The 21,228-nt window shown below is 39.0% G+C and overlaps 1 protein-coding gene across 1 annotated transcript; it reads right to left on the bottom strand.

The window, feature by feature from the left end:
• Positions 1-29: 29 nt before the first annotated feature.
• Positions 30-16,109, bottom strand: LOC147797118 (uncharacterized). Its single transcript, XM_087144250.1, has 19 exons — positions 15,638-16,109; positions 11,429-11,539; positions 10,701-10,829; positions 9,696-9,929; positions 8,980-9,303; positions 8,255-8,515; positions 7,593-7,727; positions 7,312-7,467; positions 6,726-6,866; positions 5,795-6,094; positions 5,177-5,391; positions 4,449-4,515; positions 2,922-3,028; positions 2,502-2,676; positions 1,793-1,892; positions 1,576-1,667; positions 612-814; positions 302-389; positions 30-145 (listed from the first exon to the last, which is right to left on the bottom strand). Exons 1-19 carry the CDS (start codon positions 15,708-15,710, stop codon positions 30-32), a joined length of 3,027 nt encoding a protein of 1,008 aa, XP_087000376.1. The 5' UTR covers positions 15,711-16,109.
• Positions 16,110-21,228: the final 5,119 nt, after the last annotated feature.

The raw sequence follows: 21,228 nt of genomic DNA, 5'->3' as shown, positions 1-21,228 counted from the left end.
CCTAATGACACTGTGAGAAATTAATGCCTCTAGGAATGAATAGTATATATTTGTATTAGCCAACTCACGTCCACGTAGCATGCGTTTATGTAATCGGAATGAGGGTCTCCTTCCATAGGCGTCAATACAACGCGAGAATGGTCATCTGCGAGCAAATTTGGAGTTGATTGTCAGTTTCATGGCAACTCATTTCCCTCTGAATATACAATCGGTCCTTACAACGGCAAAAGGCCATACCTTAAGGAGTCATCTTCAATACAAATACAAAGGGGTAAAATACGAAAGTTTGGTGTACACATACAGGCAATGACATTGGCAAATCGATTCTTGTGCTTGTTTTCTGGTTTCCTTGCCACAGTCCAAGGATGTAACTGACCGTCTGGAATCGTCTGGAGGAAAAACACATAGAATGAATTATGATTGATTCTTCAATAATGCTGTACATGGTGAAGTACGGATTAAAGTTTCCTCAGAGACTGTGATACAATTAATTCTAGTTCAGGTAGTATATATGCTTTGAACATTGTGTAAATGTGACGTGTTAAGGTCTCTGAACTGACAGGCCTACAACAGAAAAGGTGTCAAGTTTCTGAGCAAGAATACACAGCAACCTTATAGTCTGCCTCAAATCCACTTTCTTTCATTGATTCCTTCATCTTGGTGTAGTCAGCTAGCGCCTCCGAGCAAACGGGCGGTGGCTGCTTGAAGACTTGTTTCTGGCTTGGTTTAGGCGCGAGCTTAGGGGACCCCAAAGGTGTAGGCGGACTGCTCCCACCCTCAGAATCACAATAAGCGTTCGAAGACGTCGCCATTACTGTATGTGGGAACAAGAGCAAGAACGTTGACTGAAGCTCCCTTTATTGTTAACAGTTAACCACCTACGGTGACGGGATAGCTAGTAACAGTAGTGATAGGTATATGAAATAGTTTTTTAGGAATCTTTCACTTAATAAAGAGCACTTTAGTGACATAAATTGCCTGAAAACATCAATTTCGATATATACATGACACTGTTTCACTGTTGAGAGCGTTTTATCAATATTTAAGGTCCTACATTGCTCCAGAAAACGTATTGCTCCGATTCTTTTTGGTCAAACTTGGGCTCTTCTGTTAGGGCACTTTCAGTTTATTTTTATCCATCAACCATCCCCAACAGCAATAATAATAATAATGATTAATAATAAAAATATAAGTAATTTCTGGAGTGGATCAAACACAACGAAACGTAATAAAATAACCCACTGAAAACAATTTGCATATTGAATGAGTGTCAAACACCCAATATCTACAGTGGGACGCTAACAAGTTTTACAGTAGTAAACTTTTAAATTCTGCACAGCGCCTGTAACCTCTTTACGCCCCTTTACTCAAAGGCTCATATTGCCTTTAAAATAAAACCCCAAAGCACCTAGGTCTACACCCCCACTGTGGTGAAAAATACCATGACCATGTTGACCTGGTGCAAAGAAATTGACACTTCTTTGACACTCATAAAAACCCGCTCGTAGGTTAAACAGAACACTGGTCGTGCCAAAAAGTAGGAAATGCGAAAATGTCATCCTTATGGAAGAATACCTGGCTCATCAACTTTAAGTTCATGTGGTCGATCTGTTGGGAACATTAAGGATCTTCTTCCGTCAGACGTCCTTTGAGGTTGATTAGCTTTTCTGTAGGTCAATGATATTTTGAAAGCATCTGTCAACATCTGTCTACCATCCCTTCAGTGTCCGTAGGGAATTTGGACATTTTTGTCTGATAGCTTGAAAGCAAGAAAATTACATTGTTCTGTTACCTTCTAAAAATAATAATGGCGACTAAAACAGTGGTGACGAGAGCCAAAACTAGAAACACCATCCCCACCGCAAGTCCAGTTGAATTATTTTGCCGTGTTTCTGTAGAGAACATTGAAAGCGTAAACTTATAACACTTGAAACGCCACGTGGTCATCAACCCAATACTAACGAATGAAATCCAACCTTGGTGTTCGCATCAAAAATTTAACCGTCAGCTGAAGTACCCCTTTTGGTTGTGCTGGTACATGTATGTCTGTTGAAGATTTAGTAACACATTTTTTCGAATATAAGAAAACATCAAAACTTCAGTCTGTTCTTGTTGTCGGTCTTTTTTCATATTAAAACAGCAGACAGCGTCGTTTATTTCTAATGAATGAACCATTTGAGTATTGGCTCAATTACGATGTAGCTCCGTCAAAAGAGTGTAACGGAAACCTAATTCATTGGGCCACTAGCCATAATGGGGTTTCCGAGGGGTATGAATGGAATATACTAATGTAATTTGGTGGATGGAACTTTTGGCACTGGAAGTTTTCTCAGATATATGTGGGCATTGCTTGATTTAATTGGAAACGTTGTGCATTTTATTATACCCACACCCCTTTTTTCACTCACACTCCTTATTTGGAAGTGAAACCGGAGCTGAGGTAGCTTGACCATTTCCCAGACAGCTAATTCTCGTACATTAGGAGAGAAAAATAAATTTACCTTTCGCTGATATGGTGTAAACTTCCAAGATAGAGGGCGTTCCTGTGTACCACCAATTTTTGGCAAAAATATTGAATTCATACTTTGTGCCTGGCTCGAGGTTTGTCTCAACAAAAGGAGCGCTTTCGGTCTCTCTCTTTATGAAATCCTCCTTTTCTGTTGCCCTGAATTTTACCTTGAAAAAAGTTTTGAAGTACAAAAGTCGCAGCGTCATTGTATGGCGAATCAAAGTGCCACTTTGATTGGGCACCACTGGAGTTTATCTCCAGTTGATACTAATATCTATATGATACTTTCATTTGCATAATGTATCTATTGATTCGTGAAATATACATGTAATGAAGGCTTGTGTGCAAATATGGCTAGAGTGCGTGCTTTTTCAAAAAGCAAATGAAGATTCATTGCTGGTATATTACGTACAACGTAACCGCTTATTGGTCCTTTGGGTTGTGACGGTGGGTCCCAGTCCAGAGTAACTGTCTCCTTGGTTCTATTTGTCCAGCGGAGATTGCGTAAGGGACCAGGTACTGCAATTAGAAATAGCATGTTATTGTTAACACGAAAAGAAGACAAATTAGTTGCTTCAGAGATAACAGGAGTTATCATTTTGTAAGGCCTCAACGTTTATACATAAGCAGACAGTAGGCACTGTTTATAACTTCCATGATTTTCATGTTTTGTGCTGACATGTTTCCTCTAAAAATTTATTTCATGTCTGGTAAACCATCCAGTTTTAATCAACTATGCGTGTTCATTTTGTGTTTCCTATGAAATCTGATGTGTGGCTTTCAGGGCCTCTTTTCAGAGGAAGGTTTTTTCCTGCTGGTTCTGCTGATTATCAGTATGTTTGATGGCTATTGGAAACCGTTAGACTTGCTGCCCTCAATCTATTCCATTGCGGAACCTGTGTCAGTATGAGTGAAGTAGACGAGATCAGATATCGGCAGCTGTGTTTTCAACAACTGATGTATATATCCATATCCAGACCACTCGCAACTCGAGATTTTAACAAAAATGTTGATGTGATGAAAGGGGGTAAATGTGTAAAACCTCTTTGATTGTCCCTTATCTAGACCCTCCCTTAGATATTATCCTGTGTATGGCCATTTTCTGTGAATCCAGGGATAGATCACCAAATCAAATGTGTCCCACTGGACCCGAAGTCAAGTGTTGCAAACAGAAAGAAAACGACACGGCGACAACTCTGTATGCCACTCAGGCTCCCATGCACCTCACTGTCATTGTATTGGAAATCCATTCCTCCCACAGGATATCATTTTTCCCCATGTGATCGAGTCAAAATGTGTGAACACCTAGTTCTGAAAGTGTCATAATATTAAATCAGCAGGTACCACCACCTCTTGCCATTTGACAGGACACATAGGAAAACACAGCAACTAGAAATTCTAGGAAAAATAACTGAAGATACTCCCGTGATACATATTTTGCATCCAACCTTTTCATGGCTCATCAAGCCAATTCATACCAGACTTACTTCGTTATTTTCTTGCCATCTTAACAGAGCCATATTTTGGATGCCAGTTTGCATCTGTCATTGCTTTTGTAGGGTTGCCCTTTCGCTGAAAGAATAATTTCCTAAATCCTGTGCTATTTATTTTGAAAATTACTCCTATGTCTACCACTTACTCATAATTCTATTAACTAATTTGTATCGGTTTTCTCCTACACTTCATCAAATTTGTGTGTTATTTTTATCAAAATAAACAGCATTGATTGATAAACAAGTTTCGATTTGTACACTGAGGCCTAAGCCCCGCGAATTATATCCAACGAAAAAACTCGTTATGCAGGGGCAAGGATTTAAAAGCAATCATGTGTCGACCGAGGTAATTCGATCCTGGGTAAGAAAGGCGGAAGGTGAAGACCATGCAGTTCTATAAGTATCGTATTTATGTGAAATTAAGACTCAAAGCAAAAAGTATTTACCTCCAACGACCGTTGCAGAGATGTTTTCGCTCCAATCACCAAGACCTACCTTCGTTTTTGCGCGCACCTATAGCATGGGAAACAATGTCACATTGTGTTTACAAAATCTCATGGATCTTAACATAACACAAATTCAGTATCATCTTGATAATAGTGAATGCTAACCTAGGCTGTGACTAAGTGCAGTGACTGCTGCTGGAAATAACATGCATATAGGGTGGCAACCGAAGCCACTTTTGTTAAAAGGCCGATTGCCGCAGAATTCACCTTTTGTAAGTTAAACTTAAAATATAAAATATAAAATATGGTACACTGAGTTATCTGATTGCACATTAACATAACAATTTGAATTCCCTAGACTGAAGACACTGATGGTTATCTCGTGATTCGAGGCAAGCGTTTGCATAGCGACCGCCATCTCTGGGATGGACTGGTTCCTTTGTGCCTTTCTTATCAATTGAGAACTAAGAAAAAGCTTGCCCCGAATCACAAAGTATAGCAACCGTGTCTTTTGTATGAAGAATTCTAATTGTTATGTTCACGTAAATTTAAAGAATTAAGTGCACCAGATTTTTCTGAAATCTAACTCGCAAAAGGCTTATTACACACCCAAAGCTGGTGAACACCATTAATGCCGGTGAAGGTTCACACACGTATTCAGTTTGTAGCTTCTCTAGCTATTGAGAAACCATAAACATAAATAAACATGTTCACTTGAAGTTGTTTACCTTAACTGAGTATTTCTCACTCAGCTGAAGACCACTCATCCTGTGATGTGTGACAGTGGTGTTGACATATTTCTCCTCTTGTGTTTCACCGACGTGTCTCCAGGCAACATTGTAGGCCGTTATGTTACCATGTGGAGGATCGGGTTCCAACCAGGCAAGCGTTATCGAATCTTCGGTGATACTCTCGATGGTGACATTCTGAGGGACTGTTGGCTCTAAAAAGATAGACGAACTGTTATTGATCCCTTATTTTTTGTAGGCGTGAGATGAGAGACTATACAAGTGGAAGGTACATTCCGTAATTGTGCGGGAATTGTCATAGAAAAGTGAGCGGGATGGAAGCACAAATCTTACCGAAGCAATTTGAATCAGTTACTGGTACTCATTTAATGTTTGAATTTGGTTCCCTGACAGAGTAGCTAACAACACGTGTTATACGACTTTCAGTGTGGTGTGCAAATCGGGAGCTATGTGTGGAGTCGGACATTGAAGAAGTGTTAGTTTATTTGAGTCGTAGGCACTATTTCTTGACCTTCGTCTAAATTCTCTCTAAACCTATTTTTTTAAGGAATAAAAGCACATTCAGCCCATTCTTGAATCCTTTTCCTCGCAACTCACTGGCTTCTTTCGTCCGCACTATGAGACCACTGCTATACCGTCCAGTCCCGTAACTTGTTTCAGCCGCAACTTGAAAGTTATACTCAATGTATGGTATCAAGTCTTCTATTATAGCTGATTTTGCCGAGATTTGATGGTTTAACTCTGTTTGTGATCCGGAAATCACGGCACTGAGCCTGTATTTGTACCCGGTGATGGAACCACCCTGCTTAGATACACAAATCGGTTCACTCCAGGAAAACCTGAGGCTGCGTTTCTTTACAAGTGTTGATATTACTTCTCCCGAGAAAGGTTCTACCTCTGAAATCAAAATTAAGGAGACCAAGAGTTACATGTATGTATCAAGATGTCAGATCATTGATGTTTTCCTGTATGTTCCTTCTGGACGATTTTCCCCTCTTGGCATACTAATCATTGCAATATAAACCTCCATTCTATTCATATGTTTTTTTTTTTTCCAAAATAGGAAGTTGGACCTGACGACGGGTTTTACATATTTGTTTCTGCCAGCTGAAAGTCTTCGTACTTTCAAACCAGAAAATGGCTTTAGAGTAAAGCCATCTTTATGAGACGTGAGGTCGTGCAAGACCGAAATAAGTAACTCGCGTGTTATAATTAAGCATAATCGACGAGACTACCGCTTCGACTGATTTTGACAAGGAATTATAGGCTGGTGGTCTGAAATCAGGCTTTCTCATTCTAGGAAAGCCGCCAGACCAACTGATCACTGGGATCAGACATGGTTTCATGAAGAATGGAAACGTTTGGCTCGCAAAGGATTACGAGATACAGTGAAGGTGTGATTAAAGTTAATATCATAATGTAGGACTCGAAGAAAGAAATCGCTTGGGCTGGGGCCTTCATCACGGTTTTGGTATGTATGGCATTTATTGCAAGAGAATCTATGTCATATCTGTAGCTTATTACTCACCAGAGCACTGGCAGTTGTTCCCAAAATATTGCCCGGCACATTCATGATTAATGCATTCTCCAGTATCCTTACTGCAGGTTTTTCCTGGTGCGCAGTGGCATGTCTGCTTACAGTCAGCTCCATACGTTCCGTCCGGGCATCCTGTTTTAAGAGTCCACAGACTTTTAAATCAATTTTATGTGAATAGTCACTGTCATAATTGTTAAGTACGTATAGTGCTATAGTTAGGGTAATGCTCCATGTGAAGCATGAAGCATGTCCACTCTTAAGTAAAAGTTGCAACGCATCAACCAACCCTCAATTGCAATTTTTAAAAACTTGTATTGATCTAATGCTACGAATCTTTCGGCATTCGTGCACATATCACACATGTCTGTCGCGTAGATTGACTAAACTGTAATTAATCATGAGAGGAAATATTACATATAATGATGGAATGTGTCTTTTGACTTGGGAAAAGTAGGGCCTACATTTTTCAAAAGTTTCCCTGCGGAATTACAAGTTGTCAACTGCGACCAATAACGGGGATATGATCATAACCTGTGGCTGAAAATTAATGTGAGTTTCAATTTTAGTTTCATATTACCTCGCATGCAGTCCAGTCCTGTGAACCCTGCAGCACATGAACATCCGTAAGGATCAGACAAACAAAATAAACGACCCCGACAAGCACTGTCGTGCTGATCGCCACTGTTGGAGCATCGGTGACCGGCATTTTGTCCGAAGACGTTACGACCGTGGACTGTGTGCAGAACAAATAGTAATGTGCATCGATGATTGACCAATCGTTTGTAGTGGCAAACGAATGGAGTCTTATGATATAACGTTATGTCAGCGCAGTCATTTTAGAAAAGTTATTTTCGATACCTTGCTCACAGTGTTCTCCACTGAAACCTGGTGCACAGACACACGTTCCGGTGTTGGCATCACAAACTCCCCCATTGTAGCATCGACGGCAGATATTGAGACAGGAAAGGGACCCCCACTTTTCTGCAGAACATTCTGGTAGAAAAGTAATCTGAATTCATAGATGGTAATTTCTGGGAGACATTCCCACTGGGTCAAGCACGGTACTTTCCTTACTTTAATTACATCCTTTTACTTTTTTTTTCCTCGTCCTATATCGCAGCAGATTCAGCATGTGAATGTATTAGACCACGATCTATCTATCTATCCAACTCCATCTTGGACATGACACTTCTGGGAGAGATTGAAATGTTTCCCGAACTTCCATTTTTAATGTTTTCGTAAGGTTAAATAATTACTATAAATTGTCTCCCTATGGTTTCTTTTGGTGGAAGAGCTACTTGAAATTGAAAGGAAATAACTTGGACTAGGCTGTTTTTTCATTTGTAAGTTAGGAAGATAGAAGTGGTCATATTTTAGCTGTCGCTTCCTTTTTTGAGTTTCACTTCAACAGACTTCTAAGATAATCCGTAGCATTTGTTCCACGCTGGCGCACAGTAATTGTAACATCGAATACGATGTGTCTAAGGTGTGTACATCGACGAAACAATTAATGCAAATACCTCGCACAACGAGTCTCATGATGCCATGCAGTCGTTGACCTTCATGTCCAGATGGGAAACAACTGTAGACTCCTGCATCCGTCACAGCAACATGAGGAATAGTCACACTAAGCTGTTTGTCCCACAAAGTAACATCACTTCCATTGTGCTGCCATCTGTAGTCGGTATTTGGTGAATTCACTTTTCGCATTTCCAATCGAACTGAATCTCCGATATTTACTGTTTTTGTTCGTTGAAGTGGACGTACGTATACACTAGATTCTGATAAAATCAAACGGGCAGAAGTCAACGAGGCATATTATTTTAAAGTATGCACTGGATCTTTCTGAATACCGGCGTTAGATATATTCCAGGATGTTAATGAGCCGAGTCACTAACTCCCTCTAGAAACGATACCATGAAATCATGCTGACTTAGAATCTTCCTAGACTGAACAAAAAATAAATAAACACAGGAATGAGAAGTACTGACGGCGAGCCGTCGTTTGCCAAATACGGGTGGGCAAAATTACGACGTTGCTGTAGCAACAGAAGGGTCTACCGAGAGGAACTAGCAACAAAAGCCGGATGTAGCGCTGGTGGTAGAGCGCGCGCCGGCACAGTGGTCCTATGGTAACTTATCTATGATGTCACTCAAGTTGATTGGCTTGCTAACATTTATAACAATGTTATGCAAGTACCTACTTAGTGTATTGGCATTTTTAGAGGAGAAAAACGATAAATTACCATCTGTTGGCAAAATTATGGTCTGTATCCTTGTGGCCGACTTGCCGGGCTTAGTGGCTTCGCAGTAGAAGACACCTGTTCTGTCAAGCCCACCGACTTCGGGTAACTGGATTTGTCTGAGTTGACATCCCAGCTGATTGCTCTGCAGCTCTTTTGAACTTGAAGGCAGTCCATTATTAGCTCCTCCAATCATCAACTGCCGACCGAATGACACGGCAGCGGTGATATCTCTGGGGCTTTTGTAAGCTCCAATGGTTGCATTGTTGTTTCCAGTGCTACCAAGTAGAGTAGGGCTGGTGACGAGTGTAAAATCCACTGCCTCGTCTGTATTGACGGACAAAAATAACAGTTTATGTTTAACCTGTGCAATTTCTGATCTTCTATTGAATTTTCAAATTATTTCCTTAAAGAGATAACTCAAATTCATCTCCTGAGGTCGTGTTTACTTTGATTTACATTACTTTTTTCGACCTTTCGTTGAATTGTTAGATGCCGGCTTTGGTATTGGCAGCCTAAGAGAAAAGAATCTCATCATTCATTTGGTGATGTACCCGCTTGTCTGTACTTTACTGCACTTTGGGGCCTTTCAACTAAAATATGAAGCATGCGACTTGACAAGAAGAGAGACAGAAGAGTTTCATGTTGCGCAACTCTGTGTAAAACCATTCCTGACAACACTTGTGACTGTCAACGATTAATCAGTTTTGAAAACCTACCTGCTCCATCTTCATCCGTGAATTCTTCAACGTAGACTTCACGCATGTGAAGTATTCTATTTCTACCAGGAAGATCCACTCTCACGTAACGGGCAGTGACTGCAGGGTTGGCTATGAAGTCAATGCTCGGCGTTTGGGAAGTGGCTTGTTCATCTGTAACTGTTCCTATCTCTCTGTTTGAATTACGATTTGGACTCAACCCAGCACTAACTACAGCACCTATTAAACGGCGAGCTGAAGTTGAAAAACGATATTAAAAGCTTAGCACATTGTGTCATTTTATATTGGACACAATGATTATTTGGAAAGCATTTTGAGATCCCGGAAGAGTTGTATTTCTGTTCATAAAAACGAAAAGCATGATCGCAGCGCTTAAGATTTATGCGGAAACAAAAAAAGGCATTGGACGAATAGTGGTTGGAATGGAATTACCAGTTCACTTCCGTGTCTTAGTGCACCATCCCCCCAAACCGACCTTAGACGGGCTAACGTTTAAGTGGTAAAACTTTTTATACGCTTTTTTAACACGTTTAACGAAAGTCGCGAAAGCTTAATCAGACAATTTTTTTCAAAGACAAAGCTGTGTAGAAAAATGGTTAATCATCATTTTTTATCTCCAAAAAAGTCGCAGATTAACTGTTAAAAAGTACCGATGTGTATTAAAAGCCAGTTAGGAGACCATGTGCCAGATTTTACCCCAGTTCTCGGCTTTCTTCTTGATTTTCAGATGGAAATTGGAGACATTTAAACATCTTACATACTTTTATTGTCATTGTTCAATGAGATAGTAGACCAAACATTTCAAACAATTGGTTTGGACTACAAAGACGTTTGGCAACAATGCTTACAGAAAAGTAATTCAAGAAATGTCGACGTCCTCGTATTGAGTAGTTCGTATAAAATTCAATTGCATTTAAATTGAAATCACTTTCAGAATCACGGAATAACCTTGCATTAGATATGAACCTCGGTTAAAACGCTAAACGCCCATATCAGCCATTTTACCACAATCATGTTGGGGCATGTCTGAACACCTTGAGTCGTTTCTGTTAAGTATGGTTATCTTCTTTAAGCAGTAGACATCAAGCAGGTCCAATCTCCACCACGGATCTCTTTTATCATCCTCTGTGATAGCTGAGGAAGTATTTAAGAAAGCACGAATGAACAAGTTTGCCCTTACGGTTCCAGGTAAATTAAACCTAAATAGCTCAATGCAATACCAGGTTTTTCTCGTATCAAAACAGAGCACGCTTTCTGTAATAGGGGAGTATTACAAAAAAACGAATGCGTCCATCATCAATGAATTTTTTATTGTATTCTAAATAGCTAAACCTAAATAAACTGTGGAATGAATAACATCTTTTCTAAAAGCATCAAGAATTAGTATTTTCCAAATGGTAATTGACCTTCTTGCACGCAGTGTATTTAGAATAGTCATTCATTCTTGTAAATAGACAATCTTTCCAAGAACATTTTGTATTATAAATTTTTAAGTTTTTTTATGATGAACAAAAATACCATATCGGCGAGAGATAATGTACTATTCCAAACCGCAGATTTCTCAACGAATTTTAATGACAGGACAATTTCAGAGACTACAAACCATTTACTGGTATTAATAACCATTCCGTATAGAAGGTCTTTATAAGTCGTGTACAAACTATGTTCTTCATATTCAGTTCAATCGTTAGGAGCATTTACAAAAACATTAAGTACTTTTAAGCTTAACTTACCCGTATGCGTAGATGTTGACTTGTCCCCATCTATAGCTTTACACGGGCCGCTCTTGTCATCACCAGTTGAGCTCTGGTTGGCATTTTTTCCGTGCAAATCCAAGCACACAGCTGCAGCATCAAATAATATTTGAGTGGGTTAGTAAAATTGGACAGGGCAAAAGATTGTTGCAGGTACATGTATTATGTTGAGGAAATAAGCCTTATGGAATATGTGAAAGTGTATCTGCAATGAATTTGTCTTCAAAGCAATTATTTTTCTGCATCCTTGTACTTCTCTTCAATGCATGAAAACTCTTACAAACTTCTATTTAGTTAAATGCATTGAAAAGCGCACACTTTTAAACAATCAAAATTACCATAATTATTTTTTTTGCTATGCACATAAACAACAATGTATCAGCAAAGAAGATAAAATTTAGTCCGAGAAAATTTACAGAAAAACAGAACTTTATTTTGCTCGTGAGTTCGGAAATACTCATCAGCATAAAAACCAAACAGACATTGAAGCACCCCATGAAATAGTGAAACAAAGTTGAAAATAAGGTTACTGAGGCACCAAGGAGCATTTACTGCTTTGTTATTAAAAACATTGATTGCAGCTGAGATAACTGTGTGTATGAAGTTAAGTGGAGTATTTCAAACCTACTAATGCTATTGTTTGTAATATTAATAATGTGTCCATTGTTTAAGCCAGTTCCGTCTCGGAATTTTTTCCGCTAGGATGAATTATTCATGTCTTGTATTAAGATGAATATTCATGTGGAATCGCATTCGCCTTTAGTGATTCGCCAAGACGTCACAAAAAACAAATGAGAGGCATGAGCTTTAAGTCTATAGACATATGTGGGGTTCATCGAAAGGTTTATCCAGTTGTAAAAGGTGCGGAAGGGGTGGTGAAGAAACATCTTATCTAACACTACCGTGGACTGATTTTATGAACCGTTTTAATTAAAGAGACAGTCACGCTTATACTTTGGTCCAAAGGTCCGACGTCGTTAATGTCTGATTTGGAGTCATACGAGTCAAGCCTAACTTTGCGAAGGGTTTCACAAAAAAATTTAAACCCAAATAACTGTGATACATTCACTTGAACTGAACATTGCTGGCACTTTATATGAATACCCAAACGATAACGAGAAATCATAACATCTGGTCATACTCCACTAACATTTACATATGACGCTTAGTACCCTTGGGACCACGCTTGAATCAGAAAATCTGCCTTCGGCTTAGACCAGCGAACTCTCACATTCAAAGAATTTCGTTTAATTGTAAAAGTGGATTACACAGTTATCTATAGTTACGCCATTACCTTCATATAGTGAGCTATAAGTTCGGCTTTATTAGCGGAGATGGTCCAACGTAATTGTTTTGTTTCCCGTTTCAAGAAATTCTGTACTTCTGTCATTATTCTGTAAACAGTGTGATGTCATTCGACTGTTTTACGTTTGCACTTATTTCTGAAGGTGCATTTTTTATCCAAAACTGAAAACCAGTCTCAGGATATAGATTATGTCGATTGGGAAGAGGTAGGCATACGGGGTATTAATGCTGCCTTTGAGGTCGTTGAAGATATCATTCCCGCTACCAGGATTTAAAACTATTTTGTCCTAATTACCAATGTCCTTCAGTTCATCTATGAAATTCATCACCCTCCAGTGGATGCTGTCAAAAGCTTCTTTGAGATCCCCCAAAGTACCGTTGTCCTTGGGTTGTTTATTTGGCCTTTTCACTAATTCTTGTGAGACCAGGACAGAATCGAAGAATGAGTACTGTAGTTGAACACGTTGGGCTGTTTTGTTTAGTCTCACAGACGTGTCTGTAGGCCTACTACAGCTTGTACATATATGAATTGAGGTCAGAATTTTTAAAGGGGATTTTGTGTATCGTATACAATACTCTACCGTATCGTACAGTTTAGTGTACTGTATCCAATGGGAATTAGTGGTCATGCCCAAATAATATTTGGGCTTGACCACTAATCAAGGACAACAGGCGTTCTGGTATTTTAAGGACAGCTAACATGTACATTGCGGGTGAATTATGGAAACTCCGCGAATTAAATACTTATATTTTGTGGCATTAAATTCTGTTGAAATGAAGCTGCAGATTCCCAGCGTTCTGCCGTGTACCCCCATTTCCTGCTCAGAAAATATTTCTAACTGTAGTTTGCCTGTAGTGTGTATGACGTCGTTCAGGCATTCACGTTTAGGAATAACTAAGAGGTCCAGTCGAACATCGTTCAATGTGTATTGACCACGATCTATTGTTATACATCATGAGATTGTAACATATCGTATTTTGACGTAACTCATCAAAAAACCAACATTGAAAAAATGCCTGGGTTAAATTTTAAGAAGTGACCATCGTTAGGGCAGTCGTAACGCATTTCCAATTTTCTATCGTTGCGGCACTGAACTGCGCGAGTGCGATGACGTAGCTGATCATCACGACGATTCATATGTTTTTAAATTAACCTATATCGCTGAACGCTTGTGGCCTGGGGGAGCAGGCTAGCGTAGCAGTTCTTTCCACGCTTAGCACCAATGAGGCCCGGGTTCGAGTCCTGGCTTGGCCCAGGCTTTAAGTGCATATGGTTTCCAGTCCATACTCGCTCTCGCAGGTTTTCTCCGGGTACTCCGGTTTCCTCCTGCCTCTAAAATTGGACCTTCTTCCTAACTCCGTAAGGAGTTAGGAAGAAGGTCCAGTATGAATAAAAACGTACAGTTATTGGCGCAAATAGCCTGAGTTACTGAAAGCGCCATTTCGATCAAACAACAACAACGCTTGTGGCCGTGTGATCAAGGTGGAAGGCTTGGGACCACTAGGGTGTGACGTATCCGGGCGTGGACCATTTTATTCTTTTTTTCGCCTAAATTTCATGTTTTTTACCGTAATCGTTTTTTATGTTGGTTTGTTATTGTATAGGCCTAAGCAGTAATGTTTTTCTTTTGTCATCAGAGGTTTTGGAGGATTTTTGTTAAGGGAAATAAAGTTGGCGCACTTGCGCAGTTGCAGTGCCGTAACGATAGAAATGGGAGATGCATTACGGCTGCCGTAACAACAGTCATGGCGTAAATTTTAACCCAACGAAGGGTGAAAACTGCAACTATCCAAATATTGGCCGTGTTAAAGCAGCTTTAGGTTGGGAATTACCTTCCGTCTCAGTTTTCACCCACAAAATGAGTGGGCATTAACCGTTGTTGTGGTTAAAATATCCCAGAAATTAATTTAACCCGACGTAGAGCGGAGTTGATACACTGGGGATCCATTATTTTCTAATTACGTAATTAAAAAAAATATCGGCAAATGCAAAAACCTCCTGTTAATTTGTACCTCTGTAGACGCTGAACAGCCTATTTTAGTCACCTTTAATATGGGGACTTCCCCTGAGCTGAGTAATTCTTTTCCAGAGCCTGCCTCCAGCCAAGTCCCATGGGGATTGTATGTAAATATCTAAGCCACGTGATAAGGGATTATTGACAAACCAAGTGCCAGGGTAAGTCTTGGCCTTTCTTGTATCAATGGTCTGTCTCTCTGATGTGTCTCTGAGCTGTCTAGATAGCTGTCTGAGTAGTTTCACTGTGTTGGGGGGTGTCAAATTTTTGTTGACTGTAGTGGGACCCCCCCCCCTTTGACTGGAAAAAGGGTACCGTGACCGTACTCTGATCTTTTCTTGTGCGTTTTTTTTAATTTGTAGGCACCTGGGGACACCCTTTGATCAATTCAAATGCCAGTAGAATGGAATGTGGATTTGGGAAGAGGGTTATAACGACGGGATCTCAATTGTAACACTTAGGCATCGAGCGTAACAAATAGGCCCAAATTGGGTTGAAACAACCTAAACTATCAGGTATTTGCACTTTTCACTCTCGCTTGGGTAAAAATTTAACCCAGGCAATTTTTCAGTAAACAAAATGGAAGAGCTGATATACTTTCAGAGAAACACGCATTGAATTAAAAAAGCTAGGGTCTAGGGTTATTGGTGTACTTTCATGAGGAACTCCCACAACATAGAGTTTTATTTGGAAGGGACACGAATCGTTTGTGATCATGCAAGATCATAACATTTTGGGAATAAAAATCTACGAACAGAATACATTCACTTCTCGGAAATGCTAAATTTTATATCAAAGCAACACTTCCCATTCTCAAGGGAAACAAAATCTAGTTTTACACAGGTACAAAAACGTTGGTTGTGCTTACCTCCGTTAAGAAGAAAAACAAGCAGCATGGGGAGCAAAACACCACTGCAGTGCCCGTGCAACATTGAAGCCATGATTACCTGGTACTGTTTGTTCTGTCCTTCACAGGAACAAGGAAAGCATGCGTCTCTCCTATCCTGTTATTTCAAGCGTATGGCTAATGAACATATCCCCTGAAACCTCTATGATAGCATTGGTTTTGCCAGGTTTTAGAAAATAACCACACTGTGCTGTAGAACTGTATGGGATGAGAATCGCGAGGTGATTTCGATCACTTCCTGGTCGATGCTGCAAAAGCGAATAAACCTACTCCTCACCGACTAAACCAAACCCTGCTAAACGTACATGAGCTGAAGGAATGAATAAAATAAAGGGCATATCACTTGATTATGAATGCAGATTCAAACACTTTTATAGATATTACTTTTCTCTTAAGAACTTTAGGTTTTGCGGGAAGCGTATGTGTCGGTACAGTATTTCTGACCAATGAGCGAGGTTTGTACTATGATTGTTTTAATTTGCCCTTTGAACTTTTTTGTCTAGTGCCGTGTCAAACTATGTTTAGGGGACATTTTGTGAAAAGGGTAATAGTGTTCATAATTCAAAGTGGATGATCTTGGAAGTTGGCACAAACATTGACCCACAACCTTAAACACGTTTTGCTTAAATAATAATGATTTCATCAGACAAAGCGCCTTATATTACTCCCGCTCTTTAGGCAGTTGAGTTATAAACTGTTTAAAAGTAAATGAAAGCAGTTTCAGTTAAAATGTTGCTATAGCGTGGACTAAATGCGTGGTCTCCTTTCATTACCGTGTCGATTGATACCGCTGGCAATAAGGCAAATTACACTAGGATGCCTAGCGGTTATCCAGGGGAAAGAGAGCATGCAAAGACCCCATAACAAAACAAAACAAGTCTTTTGGGTGTCCCCAATCCAGTGCGCTCATTTAATTAAATACAAACTTACTTTCTGATTGCATCATGAACCACTCCACGCGTTATATTTAAGGCAAAGTACAAAATTCTGATCGTGAATAACGTAACGTAATAACGGGTAATTTAAGGATCCATGAAATGAATTTATCTTAGAATCACTTTTTGTGTATCTTTGTACTCTTCTTAAATGTATAAAGACTGTTTGACATTTTTGTTTTGAGTTACGTCAAGAAAGACATGGTTCAGTTTGCATGTTTTCATGGTCAAATTGTGTACTCCAAATTTGCCTTCTGAAAACATTTCTGTGAAAAGCTTGCTTGCTTGTTTATTGTCATATACTTACACAACAATAAATTGCCAGAGGAAATGAAACCTACGATAGCAGTGTTTACAAAATCTATGAATTTTCTGTGCACGTATCAGGGCAACGTTGATGCTGGGTGCTGATGAATATGCAAATGTCATTAGCAGAAAAAGCTCCAAAATATGGTCTGACATTGTAAAACAAACATTTAAAATCACGTATATTGGGACCCAGACGTGCAATCTCAAGGGTTTTTATAAAATATACTAAAACATTTCTATTTCATGGTCTCTTTAAAGACGCACAGAAAGATGTGTTTTTGCATGTTTCTTTTTAAAATCTTTTTTTAACTCCACATCTAGGCCGACAATGCTGAACTTTCTGCACGGAATTGTACACATTATCAGTCTCTTTAGTTCCTCATAGTGCTATGCAAACCATAATGCAGAAATAAACCTTCACCCTGGGCACATGTATCCTGGATACATGCTGGAATATGTAAACAAAGTTATAGGTTAGACTGGGTAAATAATGAAACTACACTTATGAAACTGAGAAAAACATCGTTGGGGAATGTTTGTTTCCTGAAGCCATCATGAAAAGCGCTGATAGTTTGTTGAATTTTGTACCATGGCGTCTGTGTCGCCGCTGAATTGCACCAAGTTACTTTCGGTTTATGGAATAGCGGTACCCGAAACATGGGAGGAAAGAAGTCAACAGTTTATCATCGTTCTTATTTGGGGTTCAGAAATCCTTGTATTCCTTATTTATTTTGATATAATTGCATTCGGTCTCCAATTTACAATGGACATGATATCCTTTAATGTAAACAGCAGGCGTTTGTTAAAGTACCTTAACTGAATTGGATACAAAAAGCCATTTGTTCGTCACTAATCTTTAAGAACTGCTGAGTCATATTTCTCGTGTTGACGATGTTTTATTTTAAGACTGAAGTTGTGTGCCAGATGACAAGTATTCTAACATACGACAGGCAAGGCGTCACTTCAAATTATACTTGCGTTGACATGGATAAAAGTTTGGGCAAATTTAGGAGACATGTTTTGGACTGCCAATAAATGTGTTCTACAACCAGCTTGCCATGTGTATTATAAGTGACTGTTTTGTGCCTTGTTTTCTTTGTTCCAGCCATGCACTGACAGCAGTGTATAGGACGGTCAGATAAATCTTCATTTGTAAGCAGATACTGACATGTACATGTTTGGACCAAACCCGTTGCATCAGCAATGGCCAAGTTAAAATACGTGCCGCAGTCTGAAAAAGAAGTTGAAATTTGCAACTCATTTGTAGTTTGGGTCTTCGTTACATTCCTCCGTCCAAATATACACGTGCATCATTTATGCCTTCTCTGGAAATGCAGTTTTCAAAGCAGGAAGTACAGGAATTAAAAAAGGAAGCAAAACATTTCCGGGATCACTTTGGACACACTGATATTGTTTCTAATGCATATCGTAGATTATATACTTTATGTGTCCTTAAGAAGGCTAAAGTGGCTGCAGATGACATGCTTACAGTCTTAATTAAGTTGCTACATTAGACCGATTATGGAATATGCTAGGCAAGTTTGGCTCACGTCATTTAGTATTGAGCAAAGTAATTCTATTGAATGCGTTGATAAACGTGCTTGTCGTATCATATTAGGCGATGACTGTAGTATTTACTCCCATGCTCTTGCCAGACTTGACATTCAAAGCTTAGAATCCAGAAGGTTTGATTGGTTGCACAATTTTGGGAACAAACTTTTGTGTTCGAACAGATTTCGACATATGCTTCCCCTAGAAAATAACAAGCAAGGTAGAAAGCTCAGGTCCACAACTGTCTCTGCTCTTGTCACACCCCTGCTGTATTACTGAGCGGTATAAGAAATCTACCATTCCATCATTGGCCAGAATTCTAAAATAGAAAGTGTAATATACCCTTTTGATCTACGCCATTTTGAAACTGTTAATTTTAATCTTGTGTACTACAGTTTCATATAGCCATTTCTTAAGTCTCTAGTGATTTGTCAATAATTAGTGTAGCGTCTGTGACCAACTCTTCTTTTTTCGTCTTTAAATAGTTGAACACTCAGTTTTAATCAGCAGTGTTTTTAAGCGCATCTTTGATGTTTGTTAATGATAATGAATAATTTTTTTGTGTTGTGATTTGTACCTTTTAATCTACAATTTAAAGTTGGATTCATTGTATTTGAAGTACTTTTAACTAAAATATCATTGTAAATTTGAATGTTTTCAGCCCGTTGGCTGCTTTTAATTCAAATAATTAAATAAATAAACTATAATAATAATAATAACATGAGATATACATTCATAAGCTCGCGGTTCGAATTCTATTTAACTTGGTGCAATTTCCTCATTTCATCTGTGGGCAATGTATACTATGGAGGTAAAGCATTAATCGGAATGTTGGAGGAAATCACTCAACGACCGATTAAAAGTTAGGATACAGATAACTAGACGTGTGTTTGGAATTACCGACATGCCGACAGACCCGACAGTCTCACGCAAGGAGATACCGTAATATTACTAATAAATGTAATGTTTCCAGGAGCTCTTTGCAAATATGATCCCCCTATGGTAAAAATACCTAAATACCGTTGACGCTGAAAACTATTTTTTCAACTAAGTATCCCAACTTTTGTTTTGTTTTGCTTGTCAAGCACTTTAGTTCCCCCCTCCCAAAAAAAATTGTTTGCGCTATGTGAACACTGAACCCGTGACCAGTTAATACCAAAACGTGACTGGTCGACTTTAAATTTATCACTGTTTATTCTGGTCAGCTTTTTTGTTCACACTTATCATTTCAAGTTTGTATTTCCTTATCAATGCATTCATGAAAAATATATAGGCTATTATGATGCAGACTTTAGGCTGTGTAAGCTGTAAACCTTATTCAAAAATTAGTTCCGCCTACTCGTAAGTCGGTCCATGCCATATGGTCAAAAGAGTTGTTTTACACTGTTGTGTCAGCTGTAGAAATTGTGATTAGCTGCAAGCGCCATGAGGCCACCGGGAGTCCGTTGTTGTGCTCTTGATTTAACCTGAATCCCCCCAGTCTGTATTCAAAATAATCATATTAAGGTTGAAGGATTGAGGACTGTTAAGGGTAATAAACTTTTAACTGATAGTTCGAAGGAACTGTACAAACAGTTATAATTAGCAAGGTAACGGCCGTAAATTGTATAGCGTTTTCATGTTGCGCAATAACTGTCTCTACCAGGGCTTCATTGGCACGCAGAGTGGAAGAGTCGAAGGTGGTCAGGAAACTGTGTCACTATAGAATGCATGTAGCCGTCGTGCTATGAGGAAGCAATACAAAAATGTGCTTACATTGTGCATGCCAAACAATGGCTATAAATAATGGCTACGTGCACTGTTCGACATGTCATGCACTGTTTGACATGCACAAGGGTTTATCCACTACGAACACGGGGCGAGGGTTATGGGCGGCCAAAAGAGCAAAAAATAACTTTAGCAAAAATAAACAATTACGAGCAAACAGCATTTTCTTATTAAAAATTTAAATAATAAAACACAAAACTAACATCAAAAACTATTTACGAAACAAATTATTGAAAAATTAAATAACAAAAATTAGAAGCAATATGTCACTAAAATGAATTCCACCAAAAATACAAAATTACGGGCGAACAACATTTTCTTATCAAAATGTAAATAGTAAAGCACAAAATCAACACAAAAACATCATAAAAGAAATTAAGTTAAAAAAAATAACCAACATTTGAAAACAATATGCCCCCCCCAAAAAAAAGTTCCTAAAAACAGTAAATCAAAATATGAAACGACTGATTAAAAAAAAGAATACAAATTGGCGTACCCAAAGGTTGCCAACAGTTCACTTCAGTTTTTAACAACGAAGCTACACGCAAATCATGACAAAAATTCTTAAACAAATTTGGTTCCATCGTATGATTCTTTAATTTTTGTAAAATTATTTTGTCCCTTTTTTGCCGATTTTGACCCTTTTGGCCGCCCGGTTTTTGTAAACAAACAAACTCAACACGAATCAATAGACAAATTCTCAAACAAATAAACTTGGTTCTATCGTTGGGGGCGTCCTATGCCGGTGTTGGGTGCGATCAGGCGATGTCCACGATCGCACGATCTTGAAGCCTGCGGTCTGTTGATCTCGCTACTCAGTATTGTTTGGCAATAACTTTACATCAGCTAATTGCCCTTTGTTTCTAGTTAACATTTATGGAAGATTGTTTCCAATAGGTGAAGTAAAATTGGAGTATCCATGCAATATCTACTGATACCGCATTGCAATCTTGCGATGGTGCAGATCGCCGAGAGCGCCTAACACATACT

Source organism: Acanthaster planci, linkage group LG12, assembly GCF_054643075.1.
Source record: "Acanthaster planci isolate LZ-2023a linkage group LG12, COTS_SCS, whole genome shotgun sequence".
Classification (NCBI taxonomy): Eukaryota; Metazoa; Echinodermata; class Asteroidea; order Valvatida; family Acanthasteridae; genus Acanthaster; species Acanthaster planci.
The sequence above is the reverse complement of the archived record's forward strand: the minus strand, read 5'-3'. Positions and strand labels throughout refer to the sequence as shown.

Coding starts and splice junctions, on each gene's coding strand:
- LOC147797118 (XM_087144250.1), bottom strand. CDS start 15,710: ATGGCTTCAATGTTGCACGGGCACTGCAGTGGTGTTTTGCTCCCCATG. Junction 8,516..8,979: donor CATAATTTTGCCAACAGATG/GTAATTTATCGT, acceptor TGATTTTATCAG/AATCTAGTGTATACGTACGT. Junction 815..1,575: donor ACTTAAAGTTGATGAGCCAG/GTATTCTTCCAT, acceptor TCCCACATACAG/TAATGGCGACGTCTTCGAAC.